The following is a 17,606-nucleotide window of genomic DNA, read 5'->3' as shown; positions in this document are numbered from 1 at the left end:
TGCAAACACTGCACTCTACTTTTAAAAGACCTATAATACTATATGTATGCATTTAAAAAACCTACACTGCAAATATTTTCATTTTTTTCTTGGTCTTCTGCAAAAGAAACACACTGTGTCTTCCAATACATGTAATACTGACTTTGACTTACGGAGAAAGGCAGTAAGGCAGAAAAACGCAGTTTGACATTTTGCCTATACCGATCAAAGGATGACCCAGCACACAAGTCATTTTGTAATTTAAAGAAATGCACACGTACAATTAGAACCTCTTTTCCTACGCCTTCAGAGGAATGCATTTCCCCAGTGTTCTGAGAAGTTCCATGGCGGCAGAAATGGCGGCACACAGAGCAAGCACACAAGCCATCCTTTAACAGTGCTTCGTCCTTTCCGCACTGGAGAAGTGCTGGAACTGTGCGCATGGGTAAATGAAATGCATTCTATGAAGCAGGTACAACCATTGCCAGAAGGCTGAGATTGTCTGTTTGACCTCAAAAGGAACAAATCAACCGGCCACCAGTCTTTCCTAAGTCCTGGGTTTGCTATGGCTTCCAAAAACTGTACAAATACACAGTTCTCATTTCACTTATTTAAAACACGCACACAGACACACGCACACACACACACATATATCACATAAGGCAAATTAACTTCATGCTTTACTTCAGCGAAATGGGGGAGGGGAGAAGCTTTCTCTGAAATTAGCACTGAGTTGTTTCAAATTCTTAATAGCAAGATACATCCAACTGTAAGCAGAATGAACACAGTCATATACATATCAATCAAGTTATTTCCTTTATATCATCAGCAGTGAACCCCAGAGGTAGTATGGCAAAAACGAGCATGGATCCTATCAGGTCACAACCGACAAAGTCATTAAATTTATTTTTCCCCCTGTGGTTTTGACCATAAATTGCTTTACATTTAGGATCTGAATAAAAACCACTCTCAGCAGAAATCCTGGCCCATTAATTTAACTGACAATAAGTTTACAACTTTCAGGACTGCAGATATAAAAACGGTATAAAATTATGTTTGGTTTGAAATGGTTTTAATCATATTCATTAAAAATATTTACATTTCCCAGGACTTCCAAAACCCCCTCGCAATATAATTCTACACTATACTCTATTTACTTATAAAAGGAGGCTCATTTATGAGATTTCAATGACTGCTATACTGCAAATTACTTACATTCTGTAAAATAGTTTAAGAACTTTCATAGCAAAGGTAGTTTATATTGGATTATCTGAAACCCAATCGAGCCCAGGGATGAGCCTTAGACCTTCTCCTCAATGCCAGGAAAGCCTGGGGGGACATGTGCTGCACGTGCCGGCCTGTCCCTCCTGTCCTCGCTCACACTGTGTGCACATGGTGAAATAAACACATATGCAGCATGGCCGTGTTTTGATATGTATTTTTTATTTCCCTGCAGGTTTCACTTATCAAGAACAAGTAACAGGGAAAGTTGTCTGAACTAGTGCATAAACAAACATTCTGAAACACCACTACACGTATCTAATGTACAAGAACCGTATAAAAAAGTCACTAAAACACTACACTATGAAGGTGTCCAACACTTACAGTCAGACGTTTTCCAACCCGTTACTTGCCTTGTAGCCACAGGAAAACTCTCCAAAATTGAAAAGACAATCTTGCCACAACCCTCCCCCCTCCCAAAACCTGGGATGGCTCGATATATAGACTTCCAATAATTATTGCAATGATATGATGCAATACATACCTGGTAAATATCTTTTATGTGGTGTGTTACAGTTTTAAAGCCAGTTAAAATATGCAGTCTTCAGATAAAATGTAATCCATGAAAAATTTTCATATCTGCACAGTTTAAATGTGCTAGATGCATAATTTCCTAGTCCACTTTTTCTGTGTAATTATTTTTTATAAACTGGTATTATAAATAGAAATATACATTCAAAATATATGGAAAAGTGAGTTACTACATTAAATTTGCATGTATCGATCCATCCCTTTCCCCTGCACAGTAATAGAAAATACTATTTTGCCTTGAAGTCGTATTTGACAGTGAAATGCCACTAAAGTGTTTACCAAAAAGTCCATCTAGTCAAATTGTGAAACAAAATGAACCAAGTGAAAACTTTACAGTTCCTTTAGAAAAAAATTACAAGAATTTCATTTCCTAGCTATGAATCTTTAACTTTTTAGACACAAAGTTGGATTTATTTTTTTTTACAAGATACAAAATGTAAACATGGCAAAATAAATAGTTAAAACAAGTGATGCAGGATCCCATTTCATGCTCATGATCCCATTAAAGAATTATTTTTAAAATCCATTCAGTTGCAAATTCAAGTGCAAAAGCATGATGATGAATATCTACTATTCAAGTAACAGAAATAATATTGATGATACAAATAAACTATTTTACAAGGTAGTGATTTTCCCAATTTTACAAAATATACATCATACATCGACTTAACATCCGGTATACTGTACTCCATTTGGGTCCATTGTTCTGCTCTGTGATCCAGAGTGTCGCCTTTGTATTCCGCTGGAATATGAATGACTGCAACCGTCCACACAGGTCAAAGCCACACACTTTACGTTATGTCACTTCCATAGCTACTGTTGTCTCTGCTATTCCATTTAAACCCAGTCTTTCTGGTTCATGGTTCTCTCTGTAAGAAGGTAAAGAGGAGAATAAGCATTAGTGCTCTTGAGAATATACTGACTATGACTAAGTCACGTTTTTAAGTAACTGTCACTAAACTTAACTCCATTTTTATCATTTCCAGGCAGGAATGAAGAGATTATCTTCAGTTCAGAAATTTCACTAATTTTTAATACTAATTATAATTTATATAATTTTATAATTTATATAATTTATATATATAATTTATATAATTATAATTTTAATACTGATAGATTAGGGAATTATAACACAATTAATCCAAGTCTCTTAAGATCATAAACTTATTAACTCATGCAGGTCAATTTTCTTTTGATTTACTGTTCTCCTTGCATTAATGTTATTAAAAGGAACATAAACTTGCCCTGCAAAACTTTAGTTTTAGAAAATTCATCAGATTTATACTCATACATACATTCATAAACACACACACACATACATACTAGAAAAATAAAAATTATTTTTAAAAATATAAAGAGTAAGAGTTTGATTTCAACCTAAGCCCTGGTAACTGATAAGAGCTGACCTACATTGCCGTCAGTCTATGAAAATGGGATGGAGGCTGGGGACCCGGCTCAGGAGCACGGCTGCTCTTGCAGAGGACCCAGGTTTGACTTCCAGCATCCAGATAAAAGCTTGCATCTATCCGTAACTGCAGTCTCAGGCATCTTTTGCCTTTTGCTGGTATCCTTGGGTAGCAGGCATGCACATGGTACACACACATGCACGCATGCCAAATACTCATACACATAAAATAATAAATATAAAACATCTTGGTAAGTTTAATAAGTTGACGTTTTTGTGTTTGGTCTTTTCACAACTCTGGCTGGCATTTAAGGATACTACTAGGCAAAGAGCTTTCTTTGTAGTAAGCTAATCCTCAGACTTTGGAAAAACCAAGACTGTTAAAAGAAACACCGGAGCAGTACAAAGCGAGAAGGCCCTTCTCTTGATTCGGAATAGCTAGTGCACAGCTCAAGAATGGTACCCACAACACACACACCTGGCTATGCTGCTGATGGCACTGCTGGGAGTAACCTTTGGCACTCTGTCCATACTGGCAGCAACTGTGGCAAGTTTTAAGGCTGTTGGCGATGGTGCTGAAGTCCGTGTATTGATATGCACATTGACAGGAGAAACAACACTGACATTATTGAGGTGCACTGCATTGGTCAGGCAGGAATTGTTCATGGGAAGTGTCTGAGGACTGCTTGTGCACAACGCTGGGATCAAGTGGTTTGTAGTAGTGTGGCCAACTGTCCTTACAAGCTGTACAGCTGAAATCCCTGGGCTGGATGACAAAGCCATATTGGTGGAATATAATGTTTTAGAGGGTCCTGCAAAAGAGGGGAGAAATCATTCAGTTAGTGTGATGAGACAATAAAAAAATGCTTCAAAAATTAGGAACTCAGTAGTAAAAATAAATGTACTCGTATTCCAATTAAATAAATATATGTCTTTGAGGTTCAGGCAGTAAGCAGCAAATGGGCTTTCACAGCCACAATGTATCACAGAAGGAGTGAGGGGGAAGGTTCTCTCTGTATATGTGCACATGGGAAAGCAAACCTAGCTTCAGACTTTGTAACAGACCGTGCTGTTTATTATTTCATTTTATAAACGACTTATAGATGATCCAATGGGGGTGGTTAACAACAAACTCCATGGATTTCCTAACATGTGAGGCAACTGACAGTCCATGAACAGAATCAGAATGGACGGACATAGGTATATAGAAGGGACAGTGAGAACTGTGGCAAACACTCAGCTATTCATCTCTATTAGTGCAAGGCATTCTCAACACAGTATACAATTCTCCCATGTATACAACAGAATCAAACACAACTTGGTGAGTGGCAATTTCAAGTTAATAAGAATTACAGAAACCCCAGCTGTACCTGAAGGCTGGACAACACCATTCATATTGTTGTGGCCAGTGTTCTGTTCCTTAGATCCCTCACTGCGACTTGGAACAGGAGCACTGACCACTGCAGATGCAGCAAAGTGGGCGCTGGCTGAGTCAAGTGTTTTAGACATACAGTCCGAGGTGCTTGAGCCCTGTAAAATGGATAGCAACGCAGTTCAGTTTTCCACATTTGTATATTATCTATTAGTCACTCTCTCTTTCTGTGTGTGTTGGGGTGGGGGATTACAGCGTGCGCATCTGGAGGGAGGACAGAGGAAAACTGTCAGGAATTGGTTCTGTTCTACAGTGTTAGTTCCAGGGATCCAACTTAGGTTGTCAGACTTAGCAGCAAGTGCCTTTGCCTGCTAGGCCATCCTGCCAGCACCCTATACTCTGCTTTGTTAGATGTGATTAATGAATACATTAAGAAACGTGTGGAACTCAAAAGGATATTGCCTTTCTAATCCTGAATAGTCATAAGTTTCCAGATGAGAGATTTAAGACTTCAGACTTTTTTTTTGGTATATGAAGTATGAAAATCACTAGGAACTAGAAAGCAATTATTTCTGAAAAAGAACTATCAAACTGAAAAACCCATACTCTATTAATTTTCCTACATAATAATAAACACTTTAAAAACTGCTTAATGAGTAGACACTGTGGATGAAATGAAATCATAGACATGATTCATAGCCACTCTATCACAATGTAAAAACCTAGACTGACCCAGCTTTGAAGCAGGCTGCAAATACTTCAGGTTAGTTATGTGAAGAGACTCACAAAAAGCAAACCAAACAAAGTACAGTGGCCACTCTTCCATGCTTCTGTGTAGAACTGGCTGCTAACACAGATAGCCACCGGCTATAGATAAGCCAAGCCAGATCTGACGGGACTGTTGCAGGGGTGTGTTTTCCAACCAGGGTCATTAAGATTTCCATGGTGTCACATGACTTTAAGGTAAAAGGATAGACTCTTAAGAATGAACTGAAGCACTGTTGGCAGATCTTGATCTGAGAACTCAAGAGTGTGACTGAATGGAGTTAACTCAGTCATTACTGGGATTGTTAATCTTTAAAATTACGGATGACGAAACTTCAGACCTAAAATGTGAAGTTTATTTTGCCAATGCAACTTTGAGATTATGTTCTTTTATTTTTGTTTTGCTTCCAATGGCTTAAAGCAACAGTATCATGTTCTTGCACAGTTCTAGAAGCAGGGGCCACAAGAAGTCTCCCAAGACTCCTATCAAGGTTTGCTTTTGCCAGCGTTCTCTAGTGCTTTCACTCTTATCACTTTTGTTTGTATTTATGGGTAACTAGGAACTTCTGGTGGCATTTCTTTTTCCTATCAGGAAAATGTGGTTCACACAGGCAAGAGGGCTTGTGAAGCTTAGATTTAACACACAATTTAATAGAATCCCTTCTTGTCATAAGTAATACTGATGTAGTACTTAAGTATAAACTTGATGTAGAGGTTTGAAAAGCCATAGTCTTGAAAAAAAAAAAAAAGAGGGAGGTTTAAGAAATAGGTAATTATTTTATAAACTCTCAGCAATCCTTCTAAAAACTAGCTAATTCTTTCCTAAATCAAAACTACCATATTTGACTCTCAAAATAACCAGAGACTAGTCTAGAAGCTAGCCATTCAAAACCAGATTAACTTAATAAAAAAAAAAAAAAATCTAGGTTAATTCTCAAACTCAAGAACAGAGCTGCAACGTCACCTGGAGGAACGTGAGAGAGAAGAGAGAGGTCACCTGTGCTTTTGGATGTGTCTGCTGTGAGGAATGCTGGGATTGCTGTTTCTGCTGAAGCTGCGCGAGTTGCTGCCTTTGCATTTGAGCTAGCTGCTGTTGATGTGTCTGAAACTGCTCTTCTGTGATGCCCCCTGTGACTGAGAAAGGATAAAAGAGTATTAGAGCATTTTTAATGGCATAAGCAGAATACAACATAAGCTCGTAAAGGTAAAAAGCAAATACAAGCCACCACATACATCTGCAAAGTAGAAGCCCAGTGGCAAATCTGAGTGTTGTATTTTCACGTCTACAAGCTCCTGTGTTCTTATGTAGTTTTTAACTGTCTAACATGATGGAAGTGAAATCTGTCTTTGAATTTTTGTGAGTTGTTAAATGTTTGTGTGTTCAGCATGTGGGTGTGTGTACCACAATGAATGCACAGAAGTCAGAGGATGGAACTCAGGTCTTCGGGCTTGGTGGCAAGTGTCTTTCTTTACTCACTGAGCCATCATGCTGGCCTCAGCTTTGGAGTCTGTTAGTTTTCCACATTAGGGGCCAATGAATAATAGCAGTAATGATAATGGTGACTACTTGCATTTACTACTGTAAATATTAATAATAACCAAGTTACAGCCTTAACGAGAGACAAAATGACTTCTGCCAGTTTTTATGACACTTTCCTTTCTGATTCTAAACTGGGGTAGAAAACAATCACATTCAGCAGACCTAAGTGTAAGCCAGTACAGTCAATGTCTGAAATAAATTCTATAGAAGTGAGGGCTGGAAAGGAGACATTTTCAGAAAACTAGAGTTATAATGGATGGCCAGATGCAATCAACAATGCTCTCAAGAGTACAAAGTTATGGGTTTTAAGTAAAAGGGCAAGATCCCTGTTTTCTTAAGCCGACAGAAGGATCAGTTCAAAAGTAAAAGGTACAATTTTTTCTCAAAGAAGTGTAAATGAAGTTTCATGAACTCATATTTAAGTGTGTTGCCGATGAGTCAACTTAGCGAACACAAGGTATTTTCATAAAAATTAAGACCCATTTAGAATATGTGTCCAACGACACTAAAATAGACGTACTCTTAAAAGTGTAATTCTCACTCTTCCTCTCTCTTCTCTTTGCAGTGCTAGGGCCCACATCTTAGGTAAGTCAATCCCACAACAGAGCTACATCTCCAGCCTAATTCTACTCATTTAAAAAAGAATTTCTTCTCTATTCACTCACTCAGCAATAATTTACTGTCTACTCCATGCGGAATATGCTCTAGCAATGTTGGTGATTTAAGGGGAAAATGAATTAGAAAAAGGGTTATCAAATAAAGTCCCACAGTACATCTGGGAAAAAGCAAAGTAGTGTCACTGTTTACATGTGCTGAGCGATCTAATCAATACGATGGACACTGAGGACCCTCACTCTCCCAGAGCGTGTGTTGGGGAAGACTCTCACCTACCAGTGTCTTGACAGTGTAATCTGACAGTTATACAGACAGACTCATAGCTAAGCTATGCTTAGCAAGACGAGCAGAGCTTTAAACATACTTTCGTCTCTCTCATATGATACAGCATCACAATTTCTACTCAATTATGAGGGGAGATAAATATTTTATTTCTAGAAGATTCCAAACACTGGCTTATTTATTATACTGCTCACTTTAGAATCTTTACCTGTATTTTTGAAGTACACAATAGTTATTTTACTGAATTACCAACAAAATCAAAAGTCTTTCTTTGTACATGTTAAATTCATTGCAAGTGTTCTATTTTTAAATAAAATAATTAAGTCTAAAGTTACAATCTTCAAAATCAAATGAAAGTATGAAGTATTCATGAATTTCCAGCTTTTTGAAAACCTTGGGGAAAGAGATGAAAAAATAGCTTATTAGATATGAAGGCAGGAAGAAAAAACATAAATCTAAATAATTTAGCAAGTCTTATGTCTTCTATGCTGAGCCATTTGGAAAGGAAGAGGTAGAATTCAAGGCTAGCTCAGTCCAGTGAACCAGTGCTCTCTGAGTAGATCTGAGCTTTACGTTGTGGAAAAGTGAGACTCAGGCTTATTCATTTTAGGATAAATAGTAAGTTGTCACACTTTTACTGCCATTTAAAAACAGAAATGTGAACAAGACTCTTTTTTATTCTTCCCGGAGCCTTGTGAGGCAGTTGGCAAAATGGTAGTAATTTAGAATAAAACACTAACTCTGATAATCAGAAAATTTCCAAAACCCACCCAGAACCTTTTCACCTTTTCACTGTATTTAAAGTTTTAGTCTGAGCATTTAGATTTCAAATATTCTGATAAGGGATTTTTAACCAGTAAAGTTCACACAAATATTCTAAAACATTCTTAACTATGTCAGATATGGGACAGTTAACTGTTATCTAAATTCGTAAACAAAATAAAGTGTCATTTTTAATTAAATAAATTATTTTTGGTATTGAGTGTGGTGGTACAAGACTGTGATCCTGCTAAGGCAGAAGACTGGCTGAGGCCGCAGAGGACCAGTTACTCTCGAGTTAGTCTGCAGCTAACACAATACTGCCCACTAAGAGTTCTGCACAATGCAGGGAGCAAGTAGTAACTTACGTACATATTTAAAGGGGATACTAAAACTCTCATTCTTGGTCCCACTTCTAGTAAAGAATCACTGATAAAACAACAACAAACAAAACCACAGCCAAAACCTAAAACCAAACAAAAGCTAATTCTACAATACAGATAAAATTTTAAAATTACCCTGCCCCCTTTACTCAAGTTTGCTATTCTTGACACTCAGGAATAGAATGTCATTAGGGTGCTCTGTTTCGTGTTTCAAACAAACTGTTCTTTGATCTAGAATTTTCTAGAGTACTGTTTGTTTGTTTATTTAATTCTAAGATACAATGCTGAACAACTACCCACCCCTCTTTAAGACAAGGTTTCACATAGCCCAGGCTGGCCCAGAACTCACTATGCAATGGAGGATGATCCTGAACCATGATCACCTACTTCTACCTCTCACATGCCAGAATTAAAGATGTGAGCCCACATCTTTGTTAGTGGTGGAAAAGGAAAGGTGGTAAGAGAGACAGACACAGCAGTGAGCTGATTCTCACGGTTGATGAATTTGTGGGAAAGAGAAAACACTTTCTCAGTGGATTATTTTTCCTAAGTTACTGGAGTATTTCCAAGAGATTCATTTTCTTTTTCACAAGGAGTCATCTAGTGGCATACATTAAAATGCATAGGAAAGGTATAGCTAGAGTGAACTCATCCATTTGGGATGAAATGCAGGAAACTCTTCATTGGTCAGGGTGGCGGTGGCACAGGCAGAAGTGGTTATGGATCAAACAAGCTCTCTTCCTGCTTGCAGCCATGCGAACTCTTCTCACTAGTTTACTGTACAAGTTGGCAGCTTAAGAGCAAACTTAGTTTACTCCCCAAAGTTCTATCAGGTCACAAACCTGCCTGTCCTGAAAGGTGACAATACTTACTGCTTTAGGTATATGGGAAGCATTCTTTTCCTTAAGTAAACAGTTTTACAAATCTTCCTGGCTAATATCCTCTGACAGACTAAAGAATTTCTTCCTTATGTATCCAACACCTTGCATTTCTTGCTGCTGGACCTTTCTGGCTATCTTTTATATTCTGGATTTGCTATCCTTCTTGAACTGGCTGGCTTTTATTTTCCAGACAACTCCATATGGCCTTTACAGACACTAAGGGCCATCACTTTTCTACTGTGCACTTCCTATATGGCGCTCTGCTAGGGCTAAGCTCTTTGCACCTTTCTCTCTGGTTAATGAGCCATGAGAAAGAAAACCCACAATGTATACTTCATGGCCTTCATATAGTGACATAACTACAAAGTTGTAAGATTGGGTCTATAGAGGCACTCTTGTGGTTATATGAAATATTCTCAAGCATTTCTTAATTTTGTTTACTGATAAACTAAAGAGAAAAAGAAACAGAGACATGCACTAGTTACTCTAGAATGATAATCCAACAATGGAATATGGATCTTTTTCACTTGTGCCTGCCTTTGCTTTTTAATTTTTAACAGAATTTCTTAAGTTAAGAAAGCATGATTTTTCAAATGCTAATTTCTCACTACACCTAATGTGCTGGTGAAGATAATGTTATCCTGCATTCACTACCCAGTGAGTCTTTGTTACGCATTACAGCAAATGGTTTAAAGCAATAATGGTCACACTAGAATTTCAAGGGACAGATCTGGGTCTGAACTGGGGGCAGGCAGACAGGGAGGTTCTGTCTTATATCTTATATGTCACAGTGGAGCGTAAGCAGCAGTTCTCATAAAACACTGGGGGTAGTCCAGGGAAAAGCCAGAGGAGTTGGAATTACTGTACAAATGTTCTATGAACATAACTTGTAGATACAGGAAGATAACTGAAGCGTTGGGATGGGTAGGAAACAAGGAACAAATGGATACAAGGACAATGACAACAGATTTCCGATGTCCAAACACAGTAGTTCTTATTAAAGGACTGGTAATTCCTTAGGTAATATCTTAGGTCTGAATTTTCTTATCTTTAGAGGCAGCCATAATCTCCCCGAATAAAAACAACCTTATGAGTATTTACATTAAAGCTACTTCACTTCCTAACACTTCCTATCCTTGCAAACACTTCATGGCAATTTAAGAATGGGAAAAGAAACTAAACAAGTTCATGGGACTTCATTTCTGCTTAAACTCTTCATTTATTGGGATTTCCCAGCAGGGAAAGACAACTCTAACAGGTAAAATTATATGCCTGTCCTATTAGTTTTAAAAAATGCACAGCTTTGGAGACCAAAGTTCACCCAAACGAGTAAATGACAAAATTATTAAAGGCACAGAAGGGGACCTGTATGGGTATTTACTGAATTGTACTGCGAAGTCCCTTTCGGTATCTAGCTGTTGTTTATAACAGCTCACTAAGTACCTACATCCCACGTCAGACAACCTCACTGCCCAAGTGGTGCAAGGACTCAAACCTGGGACCTACTTGGCAAGCTCTACCACTGAATGAACATGAACTTCTTCAGCCAACAAGCCCAATATTTTAAAAATTTATTAAAAACAAAAACTCTCATGATATCAAGGACAAGAAGACCTCCAGCAGTCTAGAAGTAAATAAACTCTTTGCTTTACTAACAGAAAAGCTGATTTTAAGGACTGAATTCTAGGGCCGGGGAGATGGTAGAATTGGTAAGGTGCTTGCTGTATAACTAGCTACAGCAACCTGAGTTTAACCCCTCGGTACTCATGTTAAAGGAGAGTGAAGCAGAAAGCATACATAGTCCCAGTACCAGAGAGACAGAGCTAGGTACATTTCTGGAACTCACTGGCTGGTCAGCTCCAGTAATTATTAACTTAGGCTCAGTAAAAGCTCCCGTTTCTGCAGAACATCAGACAACTGACATTGAACTCTGGCCTCCATACATGCATACACCCATAACCATATGCATAGGGGCACACATACTAACACACACACTACAAATAAACATACACAGAATAACCTCTAATGTATCTTTGTTATTACTTAAACACATTTATTTTGTGTGTACGCATGTTTGTTTGTGTGTGTGTAAGTACATGTGCCTATGTGCAGACCAAAGAACAACCTTAGGTGTAATTCTTCAGGTGCTGTCCACCCTTAAAAAAAAAAAAAAAAGACTTGATTCTATTGATTCTATTACTGGCTTGGATCTTAGCAAGGAGGAGCAACTGGCTGTCAGAGAGCTCCAGAGATGTGCCAGCCTCTGCCCTCTTAGTGCCTGGATTATACACATACTATCATACTTGGCTTTGTGAGTGTGCATGTATATTCTAGAAATCAAATTGAGGTCGAAAGGTATGATATTATATATTAAAAAATACAGGAAAAATGACAACGGCATGTACACTTATGGTAATTTAAGTGATTTTTTTCATGATACATGAATAATGTAATTCATTATGATAGCTGATTATTAGAAAACCATTTCAGTTATATTAAGTTATAATTTTGGATCAATATATATTCAGAATTGATATAGCAACAGAAAACATATATTATCTAGAAAATATTTATGTCAAATCCAGAGTTCATTTGAACATAGAAATCTATAAATACTCAAATTGAGAAGCCATTCAAATAATTTTATACAAACTATATATTGGTAGAGTTAAAAAGTCAACATATAGTCAAACACAATTATCAACACCTATATAGGGTATGGTTTGAATTTCCTTTTTGAGTAGTGTTTGGTACAGAAATTTCTATTCATATAATTTTAAATAATTTTGGGAATTGGCTGGAAAAAGATTCAATACTGTTTAACTTCCTGTAATAACAGATTCCTAGAAACTCAAAGATCTCAAATTATACGAGATATTTTTATCCTCAGATTAAAAGGCTCATTTTTTTTTTTTTCTTTTCTTTTTTTAGGAGCTGGGGACTGAACCCAGGGCCTTGCGCTTGCTAGGCAAGCGCTCTACCACTGAGCTAAATCCCCAACCCCTAAAAGGCTCATTAAACTTCACCAACTCACAAGCTATATAGAAAGGGCATCATTTTCTTATAGTTCAGCTTAGAGAAAAGGAACCAGCATGTTCAGAGAAATATAGGCCAACTTCCATTCATTCAAACAACTCTAATTTTCTACTGCAACCATTAAATGAATGGATGTCTACACCAAATTGTAAAACAGCTCACACACAAGACTGTGATCACCACTGACACTGAAGGAATCTAAAATGGCGCTACAGAAGTTGAATATCATTGCAGTACCCTACATAATTTAGATATGCTCGTGTTTTCTTGTATCAATAGCAGTCCACGCAGAGACTCACAGCTGGTAAAGAGGCAAAGAACATTTGACTGCTGAGTACTCAGCCTTGAAGCTCCCAAACCATAACATCCAAATTCCGGAAACACTGAGGAAAGGAGTGAAATGAACTAGGCGACAAATAGGGAAGAAGGCTGTGAGATAGTGTCTTATGCCTAGGACATCACACTCAGGAACCCACAGCAGCTGTGGTTGACTGCATAGAGCATACACAGAACGAACCAGTAAATAACATTCACAGACAGGGGAGGGATCTATCTCATGGGTCCCTGCACCATCCAGGGAAGCTAATGACAACCTAGGGCTGCTGGTGGAGAGGAAGTCAGCTACCATCAGTCATGTAGCTACTGGTGAGTCATTCATACTCCAGTGGATAGATCCACTCCCACATCCACACTAGGGGCCATGATTAAACCCAGTGAGTCCGCAAACAAAAGCACAACATAACAAAAGATAAGAAAATGGAGTGGGGACTTGATGAGTAGAAGAGGGGCTTTGAAAAGGCTGGGAGGAAATAAGAAAGAGGAGAGGAACATATCACCAAAATATACCATTTATGTTCATGAAACTGTTGAATAAATTATTTTAAAAATGAAATAACAGGTTTTATTTAATACATTTCCACTGGTTACCATGCATAATTGCAGTATATATATTAGAAACATATTTGTAAATTACATATACTTGTAAACATAGTAAAATTATCCACAAAATAAAACAAATCAAAATTATATTTTGATATGCCTATTCAAATTATTCATAATGTATATACCATAAAAACACTAAATTATTTGACCACAAATTCATTACATACATACATACATGCATACATACATACATACATAGGGAGACGTGGCCTCAAAAGTAGCTATGTAGTCAAGGATGATCTTGAACTCCTGACTTTCCACCTCTACCTTCCAAATGTTGAAATTATACACACTCATTACTATATCTAGCACAGTATCTCTTAAAATGAAAAAGGTATTTCTGATCTCAACTAGAAAGGCAAGCATGCAGATGAAAATCACTATTCAATAGTGCAAAGGTGCAACAGTGCCTGCATTCCATCCGAGTTAATGAGCATCTTTAACATAAGAAGTAGACAGCATGGTAGAGCGAGGACTAGGAGACAGCCACCGGAACACTGGGCTCAGCCCACACACTCGCCACACCATTCACGTGCCAAATTCAAGTCAGTTAGTCGGTTGTTGCCTCTTAGACTGAAAACTAAAGTACACTGAGACTTATTTTCCAAGTAGAAGTAGGAAAATAAGTCTCCAAAATTTAGTAAGAGTTCAATTATTCCATAATGGACACGCAGGAGCGAAGAATCACAGCAGAGATCTGTGACAGACAGATGCTTACCTGATATGCCGTTCTTGCTGGTGTTCAATAAAGCTACAGATGCTGCAGAAACCCTTTTACTGCTCACAGTCTGCCCTGGTTTTCTTGAGGTACATTCTTCACTATCAATGTCCTGTACATTTAGTAGCCTTGGCTGGAAACACTGTAGTCGACATGATCTGATATTGCTTAATATTTCAGAAAGGGACAGTCTATTTTCACAAGGTTTACTGGAAGCATTGGTCCGAGAGAAATTAGAAGAAAAGTCTATAGTTTGGGAAGAGCTTGAAAGCCCATTCAGCATCTCAGGGTCTATCTGTTTTAGGACGGGGTCATGTTCTGTGGATATTCGGTCCATTATGACCCTGTAAAACAATATAAGGGATACATGTGTATATCATAAACAACTGTTTCTCTATTGATTCCCTTTCAGCTAGAAAATGATACCAAGATCACAGCAGCTTACCTTCCACCCCTGCCAATTCGCCTCCTGGCAAACCCTATACATCTTCTTGGAACTGTAAGTGTTGTGAGACAATGCTTATACCTCAACTTATCCAAGTCTGCCAACTCTGAACTTTCACACGGATGGTTATTAGCTTGGTCCAAACGCGGCTGCAAAGAAAGAGAAAAACAAAACAAAACAAAACTCAGAGTAATTCTGAAAGGAAGAAAAGTTAAATCATGATAAAAATGACTGCAAATTGTATTAGAACAATTAAAATTTAGATGAAAAACTGTAAAAATTGAGGTTAAAATATATTAATCCAGTTAAAATTTGTAAAATTAAAATCAAAAGCTAGTCAAATTAGATCAAAAGTTTGTTTATCCAAATTACCCTCTCTAAACTACATTAACTTAGCATGTATTTTAAAAATACCTATACAGAATATGTCTTAATTTTAAGTTTCTTTATATATATAGAGAGGGATGAAATTATTATAGTTTTTCTACAGGATAAACTAGAATGAATTTTTAGGGGTTGGAAGGACAACTAAACATTTAGTGGAAGCATATGCACAGGTCAAGTTTAAGCTTTCTCTTTAAGGAAAGCTTTTTATTATACGTAGCATCCTGCTTTTCTGTCTCAGCACATGTTCTATCAACACAACTTCAAATCAAATCCCTATCCTTCCTACATTAAATCTGCCCTCAAAAAACTGTCTATCTGTGCATACCATAATGCAATCGAATGGTTTGAATAAAGTATGCTAAAAGGTAAAACTACCTTTTCTATTTTATAGTTATACAGCACAGGCACGTCAAGGCCATTCTCTAAACACTGCACCCAAAATGGGACATTAATAACAAATAGAGATTTCTTAATGTGTGCGAAATTTATGGATACATTTTTCAGACAACTTTGCCATAAATTTTAAAAATTATACTTACTGTGTATAACACACACACACACACACACACACACACACACACACACACACACGTACACACGCACACAATATTTCAGTGAACACCAAGAAGCCACCAAAAGTTCTAAAGCCAACTTAGACATGTGCAATTTTCACAACTGCTGAAACTGTAATTAAAGCTCTAAATGAAGGAACTTTGAAAACCAGGAGCTGTCTAAGTAAAGGATGCTGATTCTTTGAAAGAATCTGGCCTCTTTCATCCTCTTCTGCTGGTATTCACACGCCACAGGGGCATTAAATAAGAAATATTGATGCACTTCCCACTTTTAGACTCAGCCTACGTTACCTTGACATGAATGATCTGTTAATTCCAGCTCACAAAAATATCACAAAAAACAAAGTTCTTACAGCATAATACTGGCATCCTGCCCGCCTTCTGAAAGCACAGGGACCATCAGGATCATTTTCTTCTTCAGGTTCTGATGCTGGAGATGGTACCTAGATAAAACAGATGCTCCATTTAGCAGTTACCAAGTTAACATATATATATATATATATAATGACTGAAAATAAAATCAGATCACAAACACACCTGCCTACATCCAGCACGTAGCTAATTTGCCTGAAACATTTAATGACTGGTAAATATTTTCTGTTACCAAAAAAACCCTTTTTAAGATTCATTCTCACTTCTAAGCACAGTTGGTACTGTTTTTGAACATAAAGGCTAGTCTTAATCAGTATAGTTTTTACATATCCCCTTTATATAGTCATAAATTGTGCAGGCATAAATGCTTGATGATGATAATTATGCTTCACCTATAGGTAGCTGTACTTTTATCTGGAAACGTCTTTCTATAATAAAATGAAATGCTAGGCAGAAGAGGGACTCTTTGGACCCAGACACAGCCAGCTGTGAGGTGCTATGTGGGTACTAGAAGCAAACCCAGGTCCCCTAAGAGCAGCAAGTGATCTCAACCACCGAACCTTCTTTCTAGCCCCTTAAATCAAGTCAGAAACAGAAATTTAGCCAATTCTAAAAACATTGGTTGCTGAGAGAAACTTTAAGACTACAACAGTAGAGGAAAAGAGTTGCTACATTAAAAAGGATTTTGCCAGGACCAGATGCTACCAGCCAAATATCCTTAAATAATCTGAAAAGGACCTCTGGGGCAGAACTGCTCATTAGAGCACAACTTTATGTCCTAAGAACAGGTTAAGTGGTGATATATAAAACACCCTTTGGTACAGCACAGAAACAACCAATAGAATGCCTACACTAACACGAAAGCCTCAGTCCTTGCGTCCGGGCTGTCCCCCACCTCACTTTGCAGTACAGCTTATCCTCACGAAGGCCTGCCTCTTCTTACTAATGTGATCGTTCTGAATCTCAAAAATCTCATTCCCTTTTAGAGAGGATTTCCCCCCTCCACATTAATTCCAAATTGTGGTGGTTACCATGGAGCTAGGTCAAAAGGGCATTTATTTGAGGTTCCAATCAATATGCCTTCGATAGCCCACAGGAGAAAGGGACAGTGTACTGGGGCTGATTCTCCTTCCTGAGGCATCAACTCACAAACTCATACTGTAAAGAGATCTCAACTTTACAGTGTGGCTCCTCTCCAGGTGTCTGACAATTTCTTGCACAAAGTGCCTCACTCCTTCCCAAGTATCACTCTAGGATGGACTCCAGCACACACAGAAAGGCACAGAGCAACGGAAGGAGAACTGGAACTACAATCAGTATGGACAGGGACAGACAGGGTTT

General features: G+C 37.8%; 1 protein-coding gene across 4 annotated transcripts in view; it reads right to left on the bottom strand.

Annotated features, from left to right (window-relative positions):
- Positions 1-1,401: 1,401 nt before the first annotated feature.
- Positions 1,402-17,606, bottom strand: part of Epc2 (enhancer of polycomb 2) — a 93,717-nt gene continuing 77,512 nt past the window's right edge. For 2 of the 4 annotated variants that reach the window (XM_087653052.1, XM_087653053.1), the window contains 7 exons: positions 16,247-16,336; positions 14,935-15,083; positions 14,490-14,833; positions 6,298-6,467; positions 4,567-4,726; positions 3,675-4,008; positions 1,402-2,660 (listed from right to left, as the gene is read on the bottom strand). In XM_087653052.1, coding sequence (XP_087509178.1) covers positions 2,588-2,660; positions 3,675-4,008; positions 4,567-4,726; positions 6,298-6,467; positions 14,490-14,833; positions 14,935-15,083; positions 16,247-16,336 — 1,320 coding nt within the window. In that variant the 3' untranslated portion in view covers positions 1,402-2,587. 4 annotated transcript variants of the gene reach the window in all.

This window comes from Rattus norvegicus, chromosome 3 (genome assembly GCF_021556685.1).
Source record: "Rattus norvegicus strain SHRSP/BbbUtx chromosome 3, alternate assembly SHRSP_T2T, whole genome shotgun sequence".
Lineage (NCBI taxonomy): Eukaryota > Metazoa > Chordata > Mammalia > Rodentia > Muridae > Rattus > Rattus norvegicus.
This window is presented reverse-complemented; position numbering and strand designations above follow the sequence as displayed.